The sequence below is a fragment of the Taudactylus pleione genome, unplaced genomic scaffold (genome assembly GCF_031769625.1).
Source record: "Taudactylus pleione unplaced genomic scaffold, aTauple2 ptg000112l, whole genome shotgun sequence".
Classification (NCBI taxonomy): Eukaryota; Metazoa; Chordata; class Amphibia; order Anura; family Myobatrachidae; genus Taudactylus; species Taudactylus pleione.
This window is the reverse complement of record NW_028284514.1, coordinates 723,275-741,912: the sequence shown is the minus strand read 5'-3', so window position 1 is coordinate 741,912 and position 18,638 is coordinate 723,275. Positions and strand designations below refer to the sequence as shown.

The 18,638-nt window shown below is 46.1% G+C and overlaps 1 protein-coding gene across 1 annotated transcript in view; it reads left to right on the top strand.

The window, feature by feature from the left end:
• Positions 1-1,794: 1,794 nt before the first annotated feature.
• Positions 1,795-18,638, top strand: part of LOC148525138 (integrin alpha-X-like) — a 435,626-nt gene continuing 418,782 nt past the window's right edge. Inside the window, exons 1-2 of the mRNA XM_088471180.1 lie at positions 1,795-1,865; positions 3,110-3,224. Of these exons, the coding sequence (XP_088327306.1) occupies positions 1,827-1,865; positions 3,110-3,224 (154 nt within the window). The 5' untranslated portion in view covers positions 1,795-1,826. The remainder of the gene's footprint in view (positions 1,866-3,109; positions 3,225-18,638) is intronic.

The following is an 18,638-nucleotide window of genomic DNA, read 5'->3' as shown; positions in this document are numbered from 1 at the left end:
CACATGGAGAAACCCATCTCTTGGCTCTATGCCATCGATGACAGAGACCCATTATATCTCAGCCATTGATGGCAAAACCATTGGTGGTGAACCAACAATGCTTGTTAACCATTGATGGACGAAGGCCATCCCTATATTACATATATATTCCATAGATAAAAAAACCCTTATGGTTTTCACATGTCCCATTAAGGCTTCATTAGACATGATCTGAAATTTCACAAAACCTATTGAATTTCTGCCACTCAAACTCAAAAAACCAATGAAATTCCGATCATTAAGGCTGATGCCTTAATGGACGTGTTCTTTGCGCAATACAGATATGGTATGCCATCACACCCTGTGGTTAACTGCAGGAGATTGCTGTCACTCACAAAATGATGGAGCTGCTAATGCGTGGATTGCATCCTCTTAGGTCCAAAGTAGGCATCCCTGGTCTTGGCAAAAAAAATAAAAAATACATAAGCCAACAAACTTGAGCCTCGTACACACTAGACGATTGGTCAGCCGATATGAATGATAACTATATCGTTCATCACGGCCGATTTCATCCAGTGTGTATGCGGTAAATGACCACAGATGCGTTTTCCCGTGGGACGTTGACGATATCTTTTGTCGTCAGTACCTGCAGCCCAATTTGCTCAATGTCATTGACAATATCGTCCAGTGTGTACGAGATGAACGATAAACGATCATCGATATAGAAGCCACACATGCTTCTGTCTGTAAACAAATAAAAAGTGTGAGGCACATATAGAAACCGTTGTAATTCCTACACCGTTCACCTGATTTGGATGTAATTACCCTCAAATTAAATCTGAAAGTCTGCAGGTAAAGCACATCTTGTTTGTTTCATTTCAAAGCCATTGTGGTGGTGAATAAAGGCCAAAATATGAAAATTCTGTCAATGTCTCAATATTTATGCACCTGACTGTATATTATGGTCATGTACAGTGGTCAGGTCATGTTGGGGTGTAGTGTCCTATGTCTGTATAGTGTGTAATTGATGTATTATACTCATGGCCAGTGGTCAGGTCATGTTGGGAGTGTAGTGTCCCCCAGGATTGATGGTAGCGCTCACCTTTCCTCCTCCGGACAAGCGTTTTTCCAGATGCCCCAAACAATCTGAAAGGGGATTCATCAAAGAACATAACTTTACCCTAGTACTCAGCAGTCCAATTCATGTACCTTTCCGGGAATATCAGCTTGTCCCTGATGTTTTTCCTGGAGAGAAGTGACTTCTGTGCTGCCTTTCTTGACACCAGGCCATCCTCCAAAAGTCTTCGTCCTGTGTCATGCCAATAGTAAAGCATCCTGAGACCATTCATGTGTGAGGTTGCTTCTCAGCCAAGGGAGTGGGATCACTCACAATTTTGCCTAAGAACACAGCCATGAATAAAGAATGGTACCAAAACATCTTCCAAGAACATCTTCTCCCAACCATCCAAGAACAGTTTGGTGAGGAACAATGCCTTTTCCAGCATGATGGAGCACCTTGCCATAAGGCAAAAGTGATAACTATGTGGCTCAGGGAACAAAACATCGAAATTTTGGGTCCATGGCCAAGAAACTCCCCAGACCTTAATCCCATTGAGAACTTGTGGTCAATCCTCAAGAGGCGGGTGGACAAACAAAAAACCCACAGATTCTGACAAACTCCAAGTATTGATTAGGCAATAATGGGCGGCTATCAGTCAGTATGTGGCCCAGAAGGTGAGTGACAGCATGACAGGGTGAATTGCAGAGGTCTTGAAAATATATGTGTGTTTATATTGACATATTTTTGTATTGCAGGATCTAATGATGACATCAATATTTCTCTCGGAATGTCTCTAGCTGTCCAAGAGAACCCATCTCAGTTACTAGTAAGTCACACAAGGCGACACGGACTCCACTCAATGTGGATTTACAGGACTAAAAGTAAAATTCAAATTCAGAAGTCAGGTGCAAGATCTATCTTTCCTCCATGCGTAGTCTATGGTCAGGAACAGTTCAAACAGTATAAGGTCTACAGTATAATGTCCTTAACGATGAAGTTCTCTTTGTTGCTGGGAAGTAGTCATTCTGCCTCATTGTAAGAAGGGCTATTTTACATTCCTGAGAAGAACTGAATCTAGCTTGTGTTCAGTATGGTGCAGATTTAAACCCCGGCAGAGGCATCTGGTCCTCCTTAGGGGTTGTAGTTATGAGACCGGCGGCCGCGATGCGATACTGACATCAAAATACCGATGCCTATCTTAATCCCGATGCCGGAGCACCGAAGAACACCAGCCCTAATGAGGTAAGTCCGGGGGCACCCTTAGCATTACCCGCGGGCAGGCGTGTGGGGAGCTAGGTTTAGGGAGCGTAGAGGGTTAGGTTTGGGGGGGAGGTTGGGGTTAGGCACACTTAAGGAGGAGTATTAGGGTTAGCCACCACTGGGGGGAGATTGGGGGGAGGGTTAGGGTTTGTCACCACTGGTGGGAGATTGGAGGGAGGGTTAGGGTTAGCCACCACTGGTGGGAAGTTGGGAGGAGGATTAGGGTTAGCCACCACTGGTGGGAGGTTGGGAGGAGGATTAGGGTTAGCCACCACTGGTGGGAGGTTGGGAGGAGGATTAGGGTTAGCCACCACTGGTGGGAGGTTGGGAGGAGGATTAGGGTTAGCCACCACTGGTGGGAGGTTGGGAGGAGGATTAGGGTTAGCCACCACTGGTGGGAGGTTGGGAGGAGGATTAGGGTTAGCCACCACTGGTGGGAGGTTGGGAGGAGGATTAGGGTTAGCCACCACTAGAGGGGTTGTTTAGGTTTAGGCACTAATGGGGAGGGTTAGGCTACAAGAAGGGAGGGTTAGGCGGGAATGGGGGAGGGTAAGTATATTTACCCAGCCCCTGTCAGGATACATCGGGATGCCGCTGTCGGTATTCAGCCAGGAGGCACCCCGACAGCCGGTATTACATTTCCATACCCTCCATAGACATCATGATATCAGTGCATGGCTGTGTATAGGAAATACTGTGATATAAAGATGTCATCTGCGCCAGGCTTCCATTATCCCATCCATACCTGTCTCTGAACCCATTTAATCACAGATGGAGTTTGTATGTAACCACAGATTGTCCCTTTTCCAGGCATGTGGTCCAACCCTACAGAGACGCTGTAGGGGAAACATCTACGTAAATGGACGCTGTTACCAGCTGACCAATGACTTCCAAGTGGTGAGAACACTGCCCAGCTCACTTCCAGGTAGGCAGAACCTACGGGCGCGATGTATCTACACAACAATGCGCTAAATCCCCCTAACGCTGCTCTTTCCCACAATACTGTACATATGTATTTTTCTATCTATTACTGAGATTGCAGCACATATCGGAGATACTCGCTGTTACCCCATAGGCATCTAAGGGGCTGCAATATGCTACAGGGTAACTTCCTAGAGTTTGTGCCCACTAGGCAATGCCAGCAAGTTTCTTTGTACCCAAAGGTACACCCAGATGTCTATACATCACCATGACAGTCATATATAGGAATAGCTCTCTTGGTGGGTGAGTAATTCTACATACAGTACCATAGATCTAAAAAGCTGGTATGCCAGTGAGTAAGGGAAAGATGTATCACAATTTATTTGTGATATGTGATAGATTTCCCATATATCATGTACCCTGTGCAGTGTCAGTTCTCTTCTTGTCCACTATCCTGGCATAACGGGATGGGTACGGGATGACGGAGCACTCAGGACCCCAGTGATCAGAATCCCGTTGCCGACAGAGATAGCATATCGACACTTCTTGGCCGGTATGCTAACCCTCCCCCTCTCCCTACCCTACCGTCCCTTCCTGGTGCCTGACCCTAACCCCCTCCCGTTGTTCCTAACATCAACCCCTAACCCACAACATCTATGTATTGTATGCAGCTAGTTACCATGCTGTCACCCTCACACCTACAGGTCTCTCTCTGAGCTCCCCCATACACTTCTGCTTATCACTTATTACTGCATACAGCTAGTTACCATGCTGTCACCCTCACACCTACAGGTCTCTATCTCTGAGTTCCCCCCATACACTTCTGCTGATCACTTATTACTGCACACAGCTAGTTACCATGCTGTCACCCTCACACCTACAGGTCTCTATCTCTGAGCTCCCCCCATACACTTCTGCTTATCACTTATTACTGCACACAGCTAGTTACCATGCTGTCACCCTCACACCTACAGGTCTCTATCTCTGACCTCCCCCATACACTTCTGCTTATCACTTATTACTGCATACAGCTAGTTACCATGCTGTCACCCTCACACCTACAGGTCTCTATCTCTGACCTCCCCCATACACTTCTGCTTATCACTTATTACTGCATACAGCTAGTTACCATGCTGTCACCCTCACACCTACAGGTCTCTATCTCTGAGCTCACCCCATACTCTTCTGCTTATCACTTATTACTGCATACAGCTAGTTACCATGCTGTCACCCTCACACCTACAGGTCTCTATGTCTGAGCTCCCCCATACACTTCTGCTTATCACTTATTACTGCATACAGCTAGTTACCCTGCTGTCACCCTCACACCTACAGGTCTCTATCTCTGAGCTCCCCCCATACACTTCTGCTTATCACTTATTACTGCATACAGCTAGTTACCATGCTGTCACCCTTACACCTACAGATCTCTATGTCTGAGCTCCCCCCATACACTTCTGCTTATCACTTATTACTGCATACAGCTAGTTACCATGCTGTCACCTTCACACCTACAGGTCTCTATCTCTGAGCTCCCCCATACACTTCTGCTTATCACTTATTACTGTATACAGCTAGTTACCATGCTGTCACCCTCACACCTACAGGTCTCTATATCTGACCTCCCCCATACACTTCTGCTTATCACTTATTACTGTATACAGCTAGTTACCATGCTGTCACCTTCACACCTACAGGTCTCTATCTCTGAGCTCCCCCATACACTTCTGCTTATAACTTATTACTGCATACAGCTAGTTACCATGCTGTCACCCTCACACCTACAGGTCTCTATATCTGAGCTCCCCCATACACTTCTGCTTATCACTTATTACTGTATACAGCTAGTTACCATGCTGTCACCTTCACACCTACAGGTCTCTATCTCTGAGCTCCCCCATACACTTCTGCTTATCACTTATTACTGCATACAGCTAGCTACCATGCTGTCACCCTCACACCTACAGGTCTCTATCTCTGACCTCCCCCATACACTTCTGCTTATCACTTATTACTGCATACAGCTAGTTACCATGCTGTCACCCTTACACCTACAGGTCTCTATCTCTGAGCTCCTCCTTACACTTCTGCTTATCACTTATTACTGCATGCAGCTAGTTACCATGCTGTCACCTTCACACCTATAGGTCTCTATCTCTGACCTCCCCCATACACTTCTGCTGATCACTTATTACTGCATACAGCTAGTTACCATGCTGTCACCCTCACACCTACAGGTCTCTATGTCTGAGCTGCCCCCATACACTTCTGCTTATCACTTATTACTGCATAGAGCTAGTTACCCTGCTGTCACCCTCAAACCTACAGGTCTCTATCTCTGAGCTCCCCCCATACACTTCTGCTTATCACTTATTACTGCATACAGCTAGTTACCATGCTGTCACCCTTACACCTACAGATCTCTATGTCTGAGCTCCCCCCATACACTTCTGCTTATCACTTATTACTGCATACAGCTAGTTACCATGCTGTCACCCTCACACCTACAGGTCTCTATCTCTGAGCTCCCCCCATACACTTCTGCTTATCACTTATCACTGCATATAGCTAGTTACCATGCTGTTACCCTCACACCTACAGGTCTCTGCCTCTGAGCTCCCCATACACTTCTGCTTATCACTTATTACTGCATACAGCTAGTTACCATGCTGTCACCCTTACATCTACAGGTCTCTATGTCTAAGCTCCCCCCATACACTTCTGCTTATCACTTATTACTGCATACAGCTAGTTACCATGCTGTCACCCTTACACCTACAGGTCTCTATGTCTGAGCTCCCCCCATACACTTCTGCTTATCACTTATTACTGCATACAGCTAGTTACCATGCTGTCACCCTCAGACCAACAGATCTCTATCGCTGAGCTCCCCCATACACTTCTGCTGATCACTTATTACTGCATACAGCTAGTTACCATGCTGTCACCCTCACACCTACAGGTCTCTATCTCTGAGCTCCCCCATACACTTCTGTTTATCACTTATTACTGCATACAGCTAGTTACCATGCTGTCACCCTCACACCTACAGGTCTCTATCTCTGACCTCCCCCATACACTTCTGCTTATCACTTATTACTGCATACAGCTAGTTACCATGCTGTCACCCTCACACCTACAGGTCTCTATCTCTGACCTCCCCCCATACACTTCTGCTTATCACTTATCAATGCATATAGCTAGTTACCATGCTGTCACCCTCACACCTACAGGTCTCTATCTCTGAGCTGCCCCATACACTTCTGCTTATCACTTATTACTGCATACAGCTAGTTACCATGCTGTCACCCTCACACCTACAGGTCTCTATCTCTGAGCTCCCCCCATACACTTCTACTTATCACTTATTACTGCATACAGCTAGTTACCATGCTGTCACCCTCACACCTACAGGTCTCTATCTCTGAGCTACTCCCATACACTTCTGCTTATCACTTATTACTGCATACAGCTAGTTACCATGCTGTCACCCTCACTCCTACAGGTCTCTATCTCTGAGCTGCCCCATACATTTCTGCTTATCACTTATTACTGCATACAGCTAGTTACCATGCTGTCACCCTCACACCTACAGGTCTCTATCTCTGAGCTCCCCCATACACTTCTGCTTATCACTTATTACTGCATACAGCTAGTTACCATGCTGTCACCCTCACACCTACAGGTCTCTATCTCTGACCTCCCCCATACACTTCTGCTTATCACTTATTTCTGCATACAGCTAGTTACCATGCTGTCACCCTCACACCTACAGGTCTCTATCTCTGAGCTACCCCCATACACTTCTGCTTATCACTTATTACTGCATACAGCTAGTTACCATGCTGTCACCCTCACACCTACAGGTCTCTATCTCTGAGCTCCCCCATACACTTCTGCTTATCACTTATTACTGCATACAGCTAGTTACCATGCTGTCACACTCACACCTACAGGTCTCTATCTCTGAGCTCCTCCATACACTTCTGCTTATCACTTATTACTGCATACAGCTAGTTACCATGCTGTCACCCTCACACCTACATGTCTCTATCTCTGAGCTCCCCCCATACACTTCTGCTGATCACTTATTACTACATACAGCTAGTTACCATGCTGTCACCCTCACACCTACAGGTCTCTATCTCTGAGCTCCTCCATACACTTCTGCTTATCACTTATTACTGCACACAGCTAGTTACCATGCTGTCACCCTCACACCTACAGGTCTCTATCTCTGACCTCCCCCATACACTTCTGCTGATCACTTATTACTGCACACAGCTAGTTACCATGCTGTCACCCTCACACCTACAGGTCTCTATCTCTGACCTCCCCCATACACTTCTGCTTATCACTTATTACTGCACACAGCTAGTTACCATGCTGTCACCCTCACACCTACAGGTCTCTATCTCTGACCTCCCCCATACACTTCTGCTTATCACTTATTACTGCATACAGCTAGTTACCATGCTGTCACCCTCACACCTACAGATCTCTATGTCTGAGCTCCCCCCATACACTTCTGCTTATCACTTATCACTTCATATAGCTAGTTACCATGCTGTCACCCTCACACCTACAGGTCTCTATCTCTGAGCTCCCCCCATACCCTTCTGCTTATCACTTATTACTGCATACAGCTAGTTACCATGCTGTCTCCCTCACACCTACAGGTCTCTATCTCTGAGCTCCCCCCATACACTTCTGCTTACCACTTATTACTGCATACAGCTAGTTACCATGCTGTCACCCTTACATCTACAGGTCTCTATGTCTGAGCTCCCCCCATACACTTCTGCTTATCACTTATTACTGCATACAGCTAGTTACCATGCTGTCACCCTTACACCTACAGGTCTCTATGTCTGAGCTCCACCATACACTTCTGCTTATCACTTATTACTGCATACATCTAGTTACCATGCTGTCACCCTCACACCTACAGGTCTCTATCTCTGAGCTCCCCCATACACTTCTGCTGATCACTTATTACTGCATACAGCTAGTTACCATGCTGTCACCTTCACACCTACAGGTCTCTATCTTTGAGCTCCCCCATACACTTCTGCTTATCACTTATTACTGTATACAGCTAGTTACCATGCTGTCACCTTCACACCTACAGGTCTCTATCTCTGAGCTACCCCCATACACTTCTGCTTATCACTTATTACTGCATACAGCTAGTTACCATGCTGTCACCTTCACACCTGCAGGTCTCTATCTCTGACATCCCCCCCATACACTTCTGCTTATCACTTATTACTGCATACAGCTAGTTACCATGCTGTCACCCTCACACCTACAGGTCTCTATATCGGAGCTCCCCCATACACTTCTGCTTATCACTTATTACTGTATACAGCTAGTTACCATGCTATCACCTTCACACCTACAGGTCTCTATATCTGTGCTCCCCCATACACTTCTGCTTATCACTTATTACTGCATACAGCTAGTTACCATGCTGTCACCCTCACACCTACATGTCTCTATCTCTGAGCTCCCCCCATACACTTCTGCTGATCACTTATTACTGCATACAGCTAGTTACCATGCTGTCACCCTCACACCTACAGGTCTCTATCTCTGAGCTCCTCCATACACTTCTGCTTATCACTTATCACTTCATATAGCTAGTTACCATGCTGTCACCCTCACACCTACAGGTCTCTATGTCTGAGCTGCCCCCATACACTTCTGCTTATCACTTATTACTGCATACAGCTAGTTACCATGCTGTCACCCTCACACCTACAGATCTCTATCTCTGAGCTCCCCCCATACACTTCTGCTTATCACTTATTACTGCATACAGCTAGTTACCATGCTGTTACCCTCACACCTACAGGTCTCTATCTCTGAGCTCCCCCCAAACACTTCTGCTTATCACTTATCACTGCATATAGCTAGTTACCATGCTGTCACCCTCACACCTACAGGTCTCTATCTCTGAGCTCCCCCCATACCCTTCTGCTTATCACTTATTACTGCATACAGCTAGTTACCATGCTGTCACCCTTACACCTACAGGTTTCTATCTCTGAGCTGCCCCATACACTTCTGCTTATCACTTATTACTGCATACAGCTAGTTACCATGCTGTCACCCTCACACCTACAGGTCTCTATATCTGACCTCCCCCATACACTTCTGCTTATCACTTATTACTGCATACAGCTAGTTACCATGCTGTCACCTTCACACCTACAGGTCTCTATCTCTGAGCTCCCCCATACACTTCTGCTTATCACTTATTACTGCATACAGCTAGTTACCATGCTGTCACCCTCACACCTACAGGTCTCTATATCTGAGCTCCCCCATACACTTCTGCTTATCACTTATTACTGTATACAGCTAGTTACCATGCTGTCACCTTCACACCTACAGGTCTCTATCTCTGAGCTCCCCCATACACTTCTGCTTATCACTTATTACTGCATACAGCTAGCTACCATGCTGTCACCCTCACACCTACAGGTCTCTATCTCTGACCTCCCCCATACACTTCTGCTTATCACTTATTACTGCATACAGCTAGTTACCATGCTGTCACCCTTACACCTACAGGTTTCTATCTCTGAGCTGCCCCATACACTTCTGCTTATCACTTATTACTGCATACAGCTAGTTACCATGCTGTCACCCTCACACCTACAGGTCTCTATCTCTGAGCTCCCCCATACACTTCTGCTTATCACTTATTACTGCACGCAGCTAGTTACCATGCTGTCACCCTCACACCTACAGGTCTTTATCTCTGAGCTCCTCCATACACTTCTGCTTATCACTTATTACTGCATGCAGCTAGTTACCATGCTGTCACCTTCACACCTATAGGTCTCTATCTCTGAGCTCCCCCATACACTTCTGCTTATCACTTATTACTGCATACAGCTAGTTACCATGCTGTCACCCTCACACCTACAGGTCTCTATCTCTGACCTCCCCCATACACTTCTGCTTATCACTTATTTCTGCATACAGCTAGTTACCATGCTGTCACCCTCACACCTACAGGTCTCTATCTCTGAGCTACCCCCATACACTTCTGCTTATCACTTATTACTGCATACAGCTAGTTACCATGCTGTCACCCTCACACCTACAGGTCTCTATCTCTGAGCTCCCCCATACACTTCTGCTTATCACTTATTACTGCATACAGCTAGTTACCATGCTGTCACACTCACACCTACAGGTCTCTATCTCTGAGCTCCTCCATACACTTCTGCTTATCACTTATTACTGCATACAGCTAGTTACCATGCTGTCACCCTCACACCTACATGTCTCTATCTCTGAGCTCCCCCCATACACTTCTGCTGATCACTTATTACTACATACAGCTAGTTACCATGCTGTCACCCTCACACCTACAGGTCTCTATCTCTGAGCTCCTCCATACACTTCTGCTTATCACTTATTACTGCACACAGCTAGTTACCATGCTGTCACCCTCACACCTACAGGTCTCTATCTCTGACCTCCCCCATACACTTCTGCTGATCACTTATTACTGCACACAGCTAGTTACCATGCTGTCACCCTCACACCTACAGGTCTCTATCTCTGACCTCCCCCATACACTTCTGCTTATCACTTATTACTGCACACAGCTAGTTACCATGCTGTCACCCTCACACCTACAGGTCTCTATCTCTGACCTCCCCCATACACTTCTGCTTATCACTTATTACTGCATACAGCTAGTTACCATGCTGTCACCCTCACACCTACAGATCTCTATGTCTGAGCTCCCCCCATACACTTCTGCTTATCACTTATCACTTCATATAGCTAGTTACCATGCTGTCACCCTCACACCTACAGGTCTCTATCTCTGAGCTCCCCCCATACCCTTCTGCTTATCACTTATTACTGCATACAGCTAGTTACCATGCTGTCTCCCTCACACCTACAGGTCTCTATCTCTGAGCTCCCCCCATACACTTCTGCTTACCACTTATTACTGCATACAGCTAGTTACCATGCTGTCACCCTTACATCTACAGGTCTCTATGTCTGAGCTCCCCCCATACACTTCTGCTTATCACTTATTACTGCATACAGCTAGTTACCATGCTGTCACCCTTACACCTACAGGTCTCTATGTCTGAGCTCCACCATACACTTCTGCTTATCACTTATTACTGCATACATCTAGTTACCATGCTGTCACCCTCACACCTACAGGTCTCTATCTCTGAGCTCCCCCATACACTTCTGCTGATCACTTATTACTGCATACAGCTAGTTACCATGCTGTCACCTTCACACCTACAGGTCTCTATCTTTGAGCTCCCCCATACACTTCTGCTTATCACTTATTACTGTATACAGCTAGTTACCATGCTGTCACCTTCACACCTACAGGTCTCTATCTCTGAGCTACCCCCATACACTTCTGCTTATCACTTATTACTGCATACAGCTAGTTACCATGCTGTCACCTTCACACCTGCAGGTCTCTATCTCTGACATCCCCCCCATACACTTCTGCTTATCACTTATTACTGCATACAGCTAGTTACCATGCTGTCACCCTCACACCTACAGGTCTCTATATCGGAGCTCCCCCATACACTTCTGCTTATCACTTATTACTGTATACAGCTAGTTACCATGCTATCACCTTCACACCTACAGGTCTCTATATCTGTGCTCCCCCATACACTTCTGCTTATCACTTATTACTGCATACAGCTAGTTACCATGCTGTCACCCTCACACCTACATGTCTCTATCTCTGAGCTCCCCCCATACACTTCTGCTGATCACTTATTACTGCATACAGCTAGTTACCATGCTGTCACCCTCACACCTACAGGTCTCTATCTCTGAGCTCCTCCATACACTTCTGCTTATCACTTATCACTTCATATAGCTAGTTACCATGCTGTCACCCTCACACCTACAGGTCTCTATGTCTGAGCTGCCCCCATACACTTCTGCTTATCACTTATTACTGCATACAGCTAGTTACCATGCTGTCACCCTCACACCTACAGATCTCTATCTCTGAGCTCCCCCCATACACTTCTGCTTATCACTTATTACTGCATACAGCTAGTTACCATGCTGTTACCCTCACACCTACAGGTCTCTATCTCTGAGCTCCCCCCAAACACTTCTGCTTATCACTTATCACTGCATATAGCTAGTTACCATGCTGTCACCCTCACACCTACAGGTCTCTATCTCTGAGCTCCCCCCATACCCTTCTGCTTATCACTTATTACTGCATACAGCTAGTTACCATGCTGTCACCCTTACACCTACAGGTTTCTATCTCTGAGCTGCCCCATACACTTCTGCTTATCACTTATTACTGCATACAGCTAGTTACCATGCTGTCACCCTCACACCTACAGGTCTCTATATCTGACCTCCCCCATACACTTCTGCTTATCACTTATTACTGCATACAGCTAGTTACCATGCTGTCACCTTCACACCTACAGGTCTCTATCTCTGAGCTCCCCCATACACTTCTGCTTATCACTTATTACTGCATACAGCTAGTTACCATGCTGTCACCCTCACACCTACAGGTCTCTATATCTGAGCTCCCCCATACACTTCTGCTTATCACTTATTACTGTATACAGCTAGTTACCATGCTGTCACCTTCACACCTACAGGTCTCTATCTCTGAGCTCCCCCATACACTTCTGCTTATCACTTATTACTGCATACAGCTAGCTACCATGCTGTCACCCTCACACCTACAGGTCTCTATCTCTGACCTCCCCCATACACTTCTGCTTATCACTTATTACTGCATACAGCTAGTTACCATGCTGTCACCCTTACACCTACAGGTTTCTATCTCTGAGCTGCCCCATACACTTCTGCTTATCACTTATTACTGCATACAGCTAGTTACCATGCTGTCACCCTCACACCTACAGGTCTCTATCTCTGAGCTCCCCCATACACTTCTGCTTATCACTTATTACTGCACGCAGCTAGTTACCATGCTGTCACCCTCACACCTACAGGTCTTTATCTCTGAGCTCCTCCATACACTTCTGCTTATCACTTATTACTGCATGCAGCTAGTTACCATGCTGTCACCTTCACACCTATAGGTCTCTATCTCTGAGCTCCCCCATACACTTCTGCTTATCACTTATTACTGCATACAGCTAGTTACCATGCTGTCACCCTCACACCTACAGGTCTCTATCTCTGACCTCCCCCATACACTTCTGCTTATCACTTATTACTGCATACAGCTAGTTACCATGCTGTCACCCTCACACCTACAGATCTCTATGTCTGAGCTGCCCCATACACTTCTGCTTATCATTTATTACTGCATACAGCTAGTTACCATGCTGTCACCCTCACACCTACAGGTCTCTATCTCTGACCTCCCCCATACACTTCTACTTATCACTTATTACTGCATACAGCTAGTTACCATGCTGTCACCCTCACACCTACAGATCTCTATGTCTGAGCTGCCCCCATACACTTCTGCTTATCACTTATTACTGCATACAGCTAGTTACCATGCTGTCACCCTTACATCTACAGGTCTCTATGTCTAAGCTCCCCCCATACACTTCTGCTTATCACTTATTACTGCATACAGCTAGTTACCATGCTGTCACCCTTACACCTACAGGTCTCTATGTCTGAGCTCCCCCCATACACTTCTGCTGATCACTTATTACTGCATACAGCTAGTTACCATGCTGTCACCCTCAGACCAACAGATCTCTATCGCTGAGCTCCCCCATACACTTCTGCTGATCACTTATTACTGCATACAGCTAGTTACCATGCTGTCACCCTCACACCTACAGGTCTCTATCTCTGAGCTCCCCCATACACTTCTGTTTATCACTTATTACTGCATACAGCTAGTTACCATGCTGTCACCCTCACACCTACAGGTCTCTATCTCTGACCTCCCCCATACACTTCTGCTTATCACTTATTACTGCATACAGCTAGTTACCATGCTGTCACCCTCACACCTACAGGTCTCTATCTCTGACCTCCCCCCATACACTTCTGCTTATCACTTATCAATGCATATAGCTAGTTACCATGCTGTCACCCTCACACCTACAGGTCTCTATCTCTGAGCTGCCCCATACACTTCTGCTTATCACTTATTACTGCATACAGCTAGTTACCATGCTGTCACCCTCACACCTACAGGTCTCTATCTCTGAGCTCCCCCCATACACTTCTACTTATCACTTATTACTGCATACAGCTAGTTACCATGCTGTCACCCTCACACCTACAGGTCTCTATCTCTGAGCTACTCCCATACACTTCTGCTTATCACTTATTACTGCATACAGCTAGTTACCATGCTGTCACCCTCACACCTACAGGTCTATATCTCTGAGCTGCCCCATACATTTCTGCTTATCACTTATTACTGCATACAGCTAGTTACCATGCTGTCACCCTCACACCTACAGGTCTCTATCTCTGAGCTCCCCCATACACTTCTGCTTATCACTTATTACTGCATACAGCTAGTTACCATGCTGTCACCCTCACACCTACAGGTCTCTATCTCTGACCTCCCCCATACACTTCTGCTGATCACTTATTACTGCATACAGCTAGTTACCATGCTGTCACCCTCACACCTACAGATCTCTATGTCTGAGCTGCCCCCATACACTTCTGCTTATCACTTATTACTGCATACAGCTAGTTACCATGCTGTCACCCTCACACCTACAGGTCTCTATCTCTGACCTCCCCCATACACTTCTGCTTATCACTTATTACTGCATACAGCTAGTTACCATGCTGTCACCCTCACACCTACAGGTCTCTATGTCTGAGCTGCCCCCATACACTTCTGCTTATCACTTATTACTGCATACAGCTAGTTACCATGCTGTCACCCTCACACCTACAGGTCTCTATCTCTGAGCTCCCCCCATACACTTCTGCTTATCACTTATCACTTCATATAGCTAGTTACCATGCTGTCACCCTCACACCTACAGGTCTCTATCTCTGAGCTCCCCCCATACCCTTCTGCTTATCACTTATTACTGCATACAGCTAGTTACCATGCTGTCTCCCTCACACCTACAGGTCTCTATCTCTGAGCTCCCCCCATACACTTCTGCTTACCACTTATTACTGCATACAGCTAGTTACCATGCTGTCACCCTTACATCTACAGGTCTCTATGTCTGAGCTCCCCCCATACACTTCTGCTTATCACTTATTACTGCATACAGCTAGTTACCATGCTGTCACCCTTACACCTACAGGTCTCTATGTCTGAGCTCCACCATACACTTCTGCTTATCACTTATTACTGCATACATCTAGTTACCATGCTGTCACCCTCACACCTACAGGTCTCTATCTCTGAGCTCCCCCATACACTTCTGCTGATCACTTATTACTGCATACAGCTAGTTACCATGCTGTCACCTTCACACCTACAGGTCTCTATCTTTGAGCTCCCCCATACACTTCTGCTTATCACTTATTACTGTATACAGCTAGTTACCATGCTGTCACCTTCACACCTACAGGTCTCTATCTCTGAGCTACCCCCATACACTTCTGCTTATCACTTATTACTGCATACAGCTAGTTACCATGCTGTCACCTTCACACCTGCAGGTCTCTATCTCTGACATCCCCCCCATACACTTCTGCTTATCACTTATTACTGCATACAGCTAGTTACCATGCTGTCACCCTCACACCTACAGGTCTCTATATCGGAGCTCCCCCATACACTTCTGCTTATCACTTATTACTGTATACAGCTAGTTACCATGCTATCACCTTCACACCTACAGGTCTCTATATCTGTGCTCCCCCATACACTTCTGCTTATCACTTATTACTGCATACAGCTAGTTACCATGCTGTCACCCTCACACCTACATGTCTCTATCTCTGAGCTCCCCCCATACACTTCTGCTGATCACTTATTACTGCATACAGCTAGTTACCATGCTGTCACCCTCACACCTACAGGTCTCTATCTCTGAGCTCCTCCATACACTTCTGCTTATCACTTATTACTGCACACAGCTAGTTACCATGCTGTCACCCTCACACCTACAGGTCTCTATCTCTGACCTCCCCCATACACTTCTGCTGATCACTTATTACTGCACACAGCTAGTTACCATGCTGTCACCCTCACACCTACAGGTCTCTATCTCTGACCTCCCCCATACACTTCTGCTTATCACTTATTACTGCATACAGCTAGTTACCATGTTGTCACCCTCACACCTACAGATGTCTATGTCTGAGCTGCCCCCATACACTTCTGCTTATCACTTATTACTGCATACAGCTAGTTACCATGCTGTCACCCTCACACCTACAGGTCTCTATCTCTGACCTCCCCCATACACTTCTGCTTATCACTTATTACTGCATACAGCTAGTTACCATGCTGTCACCCTCACACCTACAGGTCTCTATGTCTGAGCTGCCCCCATACACTTCTGCTTATCACTTATTACTGCATACAGCTAGTTACCATGCTGTCACCCTCACACCTACAGATCTCTATCTCTGAGCTCCCCCCATACACTTCTGCTTATCACTTATTACTGCATACAGCTAGTTACCATGCTGTTACCCTCACACCTACAGGTCTCTATCTCTGAGCTCCCCCCAAACACTTCTGCTTATCACTTATCACTGCATATAGCTAGTTACCATGCTGTCACCCTCACACCTACAGGTCTCTATCTCTGAGCTCCCCCCATACCCTTCTGCTTGTCACTTATTACTGCATACAGCTAGTTACCATGCTGTCTCCCTCACACCTACAGGTCTCTATCTCTGAGCTCCCCCCATACACTTCTGCTTACCACTTATTACTGCATACAGCTAGTTACCATGCTGTCACCTTCACACCTACAGGTCTCTATCTCTGACATCCCCCCCATACACTTCTGCTTATCACTTATTACTGCATACAGCTAGTTACCATGCTGTCACCCTCACACCTACAGGTCTCTATATCGGAGCTCCCCCATACACTTCTGCTTATCACTTATTACTGTATACAGCTAGTTACCATGCTATCACCTTCACACCTACAGGTCTCTATATCTGTGCTCCCCCATACACTTCTGCTAATCACTTATTACTGCATACAGCTAGTTACCATGCTGTCACCCTCACACCTACAGGTCTCTATCTCTGACCTCCCCCATACACTTCTGCTTATCACTTATTACTGCATACAGCTAGTTACCATGTTGTCACCCTCACACCTACAGATCTCTATGTCTGAGCTGCCCCCATACACTTCTGCTTACCACTTATTACTGCATACAGCTAGTTACCATGCTGTCACCTTCACACCTACAGGTCTCTATCTCTGACATCCCCCCCATACACTTCTGCTTATCACTTATTACTGCATACAGCTAGTTACCATGCTGTCATCCTCACACCTACAGGTCTCTATATCGGAGCTCCCCCATACACTTCTGCTTATCACTTATTACTGTATACAGCTAGTTACCATGCTATCACCTTCACACCTACAGGTCTCTATATCTGTGCTCCCCCATACACTTCTGCTAATCACTTATTACTGCATACAGCTAGTTACCATGCTGTCACCCTAACACCTACAGGTCTCTATCTCTGAGCTCCCCCCATACACTTCTGCTGATCACTTATTACTGCATACAGCTAGTTACCATGCTGTCACCCTCACACCTACAGGTCTCTATGTCTGAGCTCCCCCCATACACTTCTGCTTATCACTTATTACTGCATACAGCTAGTTACCATGCTCTCACCCTCACACCTACAGGTCTCTATATCTGAGCTCCCCCATACACTTCTGCTGATCACTTATTACTGCATACAGCTAGTTACCATGCTGTCACCCTCACACCTACAGGTCTCTATCAGTGAACTCCCCCCATACACTTCTGCTTATCACTTATTACTGCATACAGCTAGTTACCATGCTGTCACCTTCACACCTACAGGTCTCTATCTCTGAGCTCCCCCATACACTTCTGCTTATCACTTTTTACTGTATACAGCTAGTTACCATGCTGTCACCTTCACACCTACAGGTCTCTATCTCTGAGCTACCCCCATACCCTTTTGCATATCACTTATTACTGCATACAGCTAGTTACCATTCTGTCACCTTCACACCTACAGGTCTCTATCTCTGACATCCCCCCCATACACTTCTGCTTATCACTTATTACTGCATACAGCTAGTTACCATGCTGTCACCTTCACACCTACAGGTCTCTATCTCTGAGCTCCCCCATACACTTCTGCTTATCACTTATTACTGCATACAGCTAGTTACCATGCTGTCTCCCTCACACCTACAGGTCTCTATCTCTGAGCTCCCCCCATACACTTCTGCTTACCACTTATTACTGCATACAGCTAG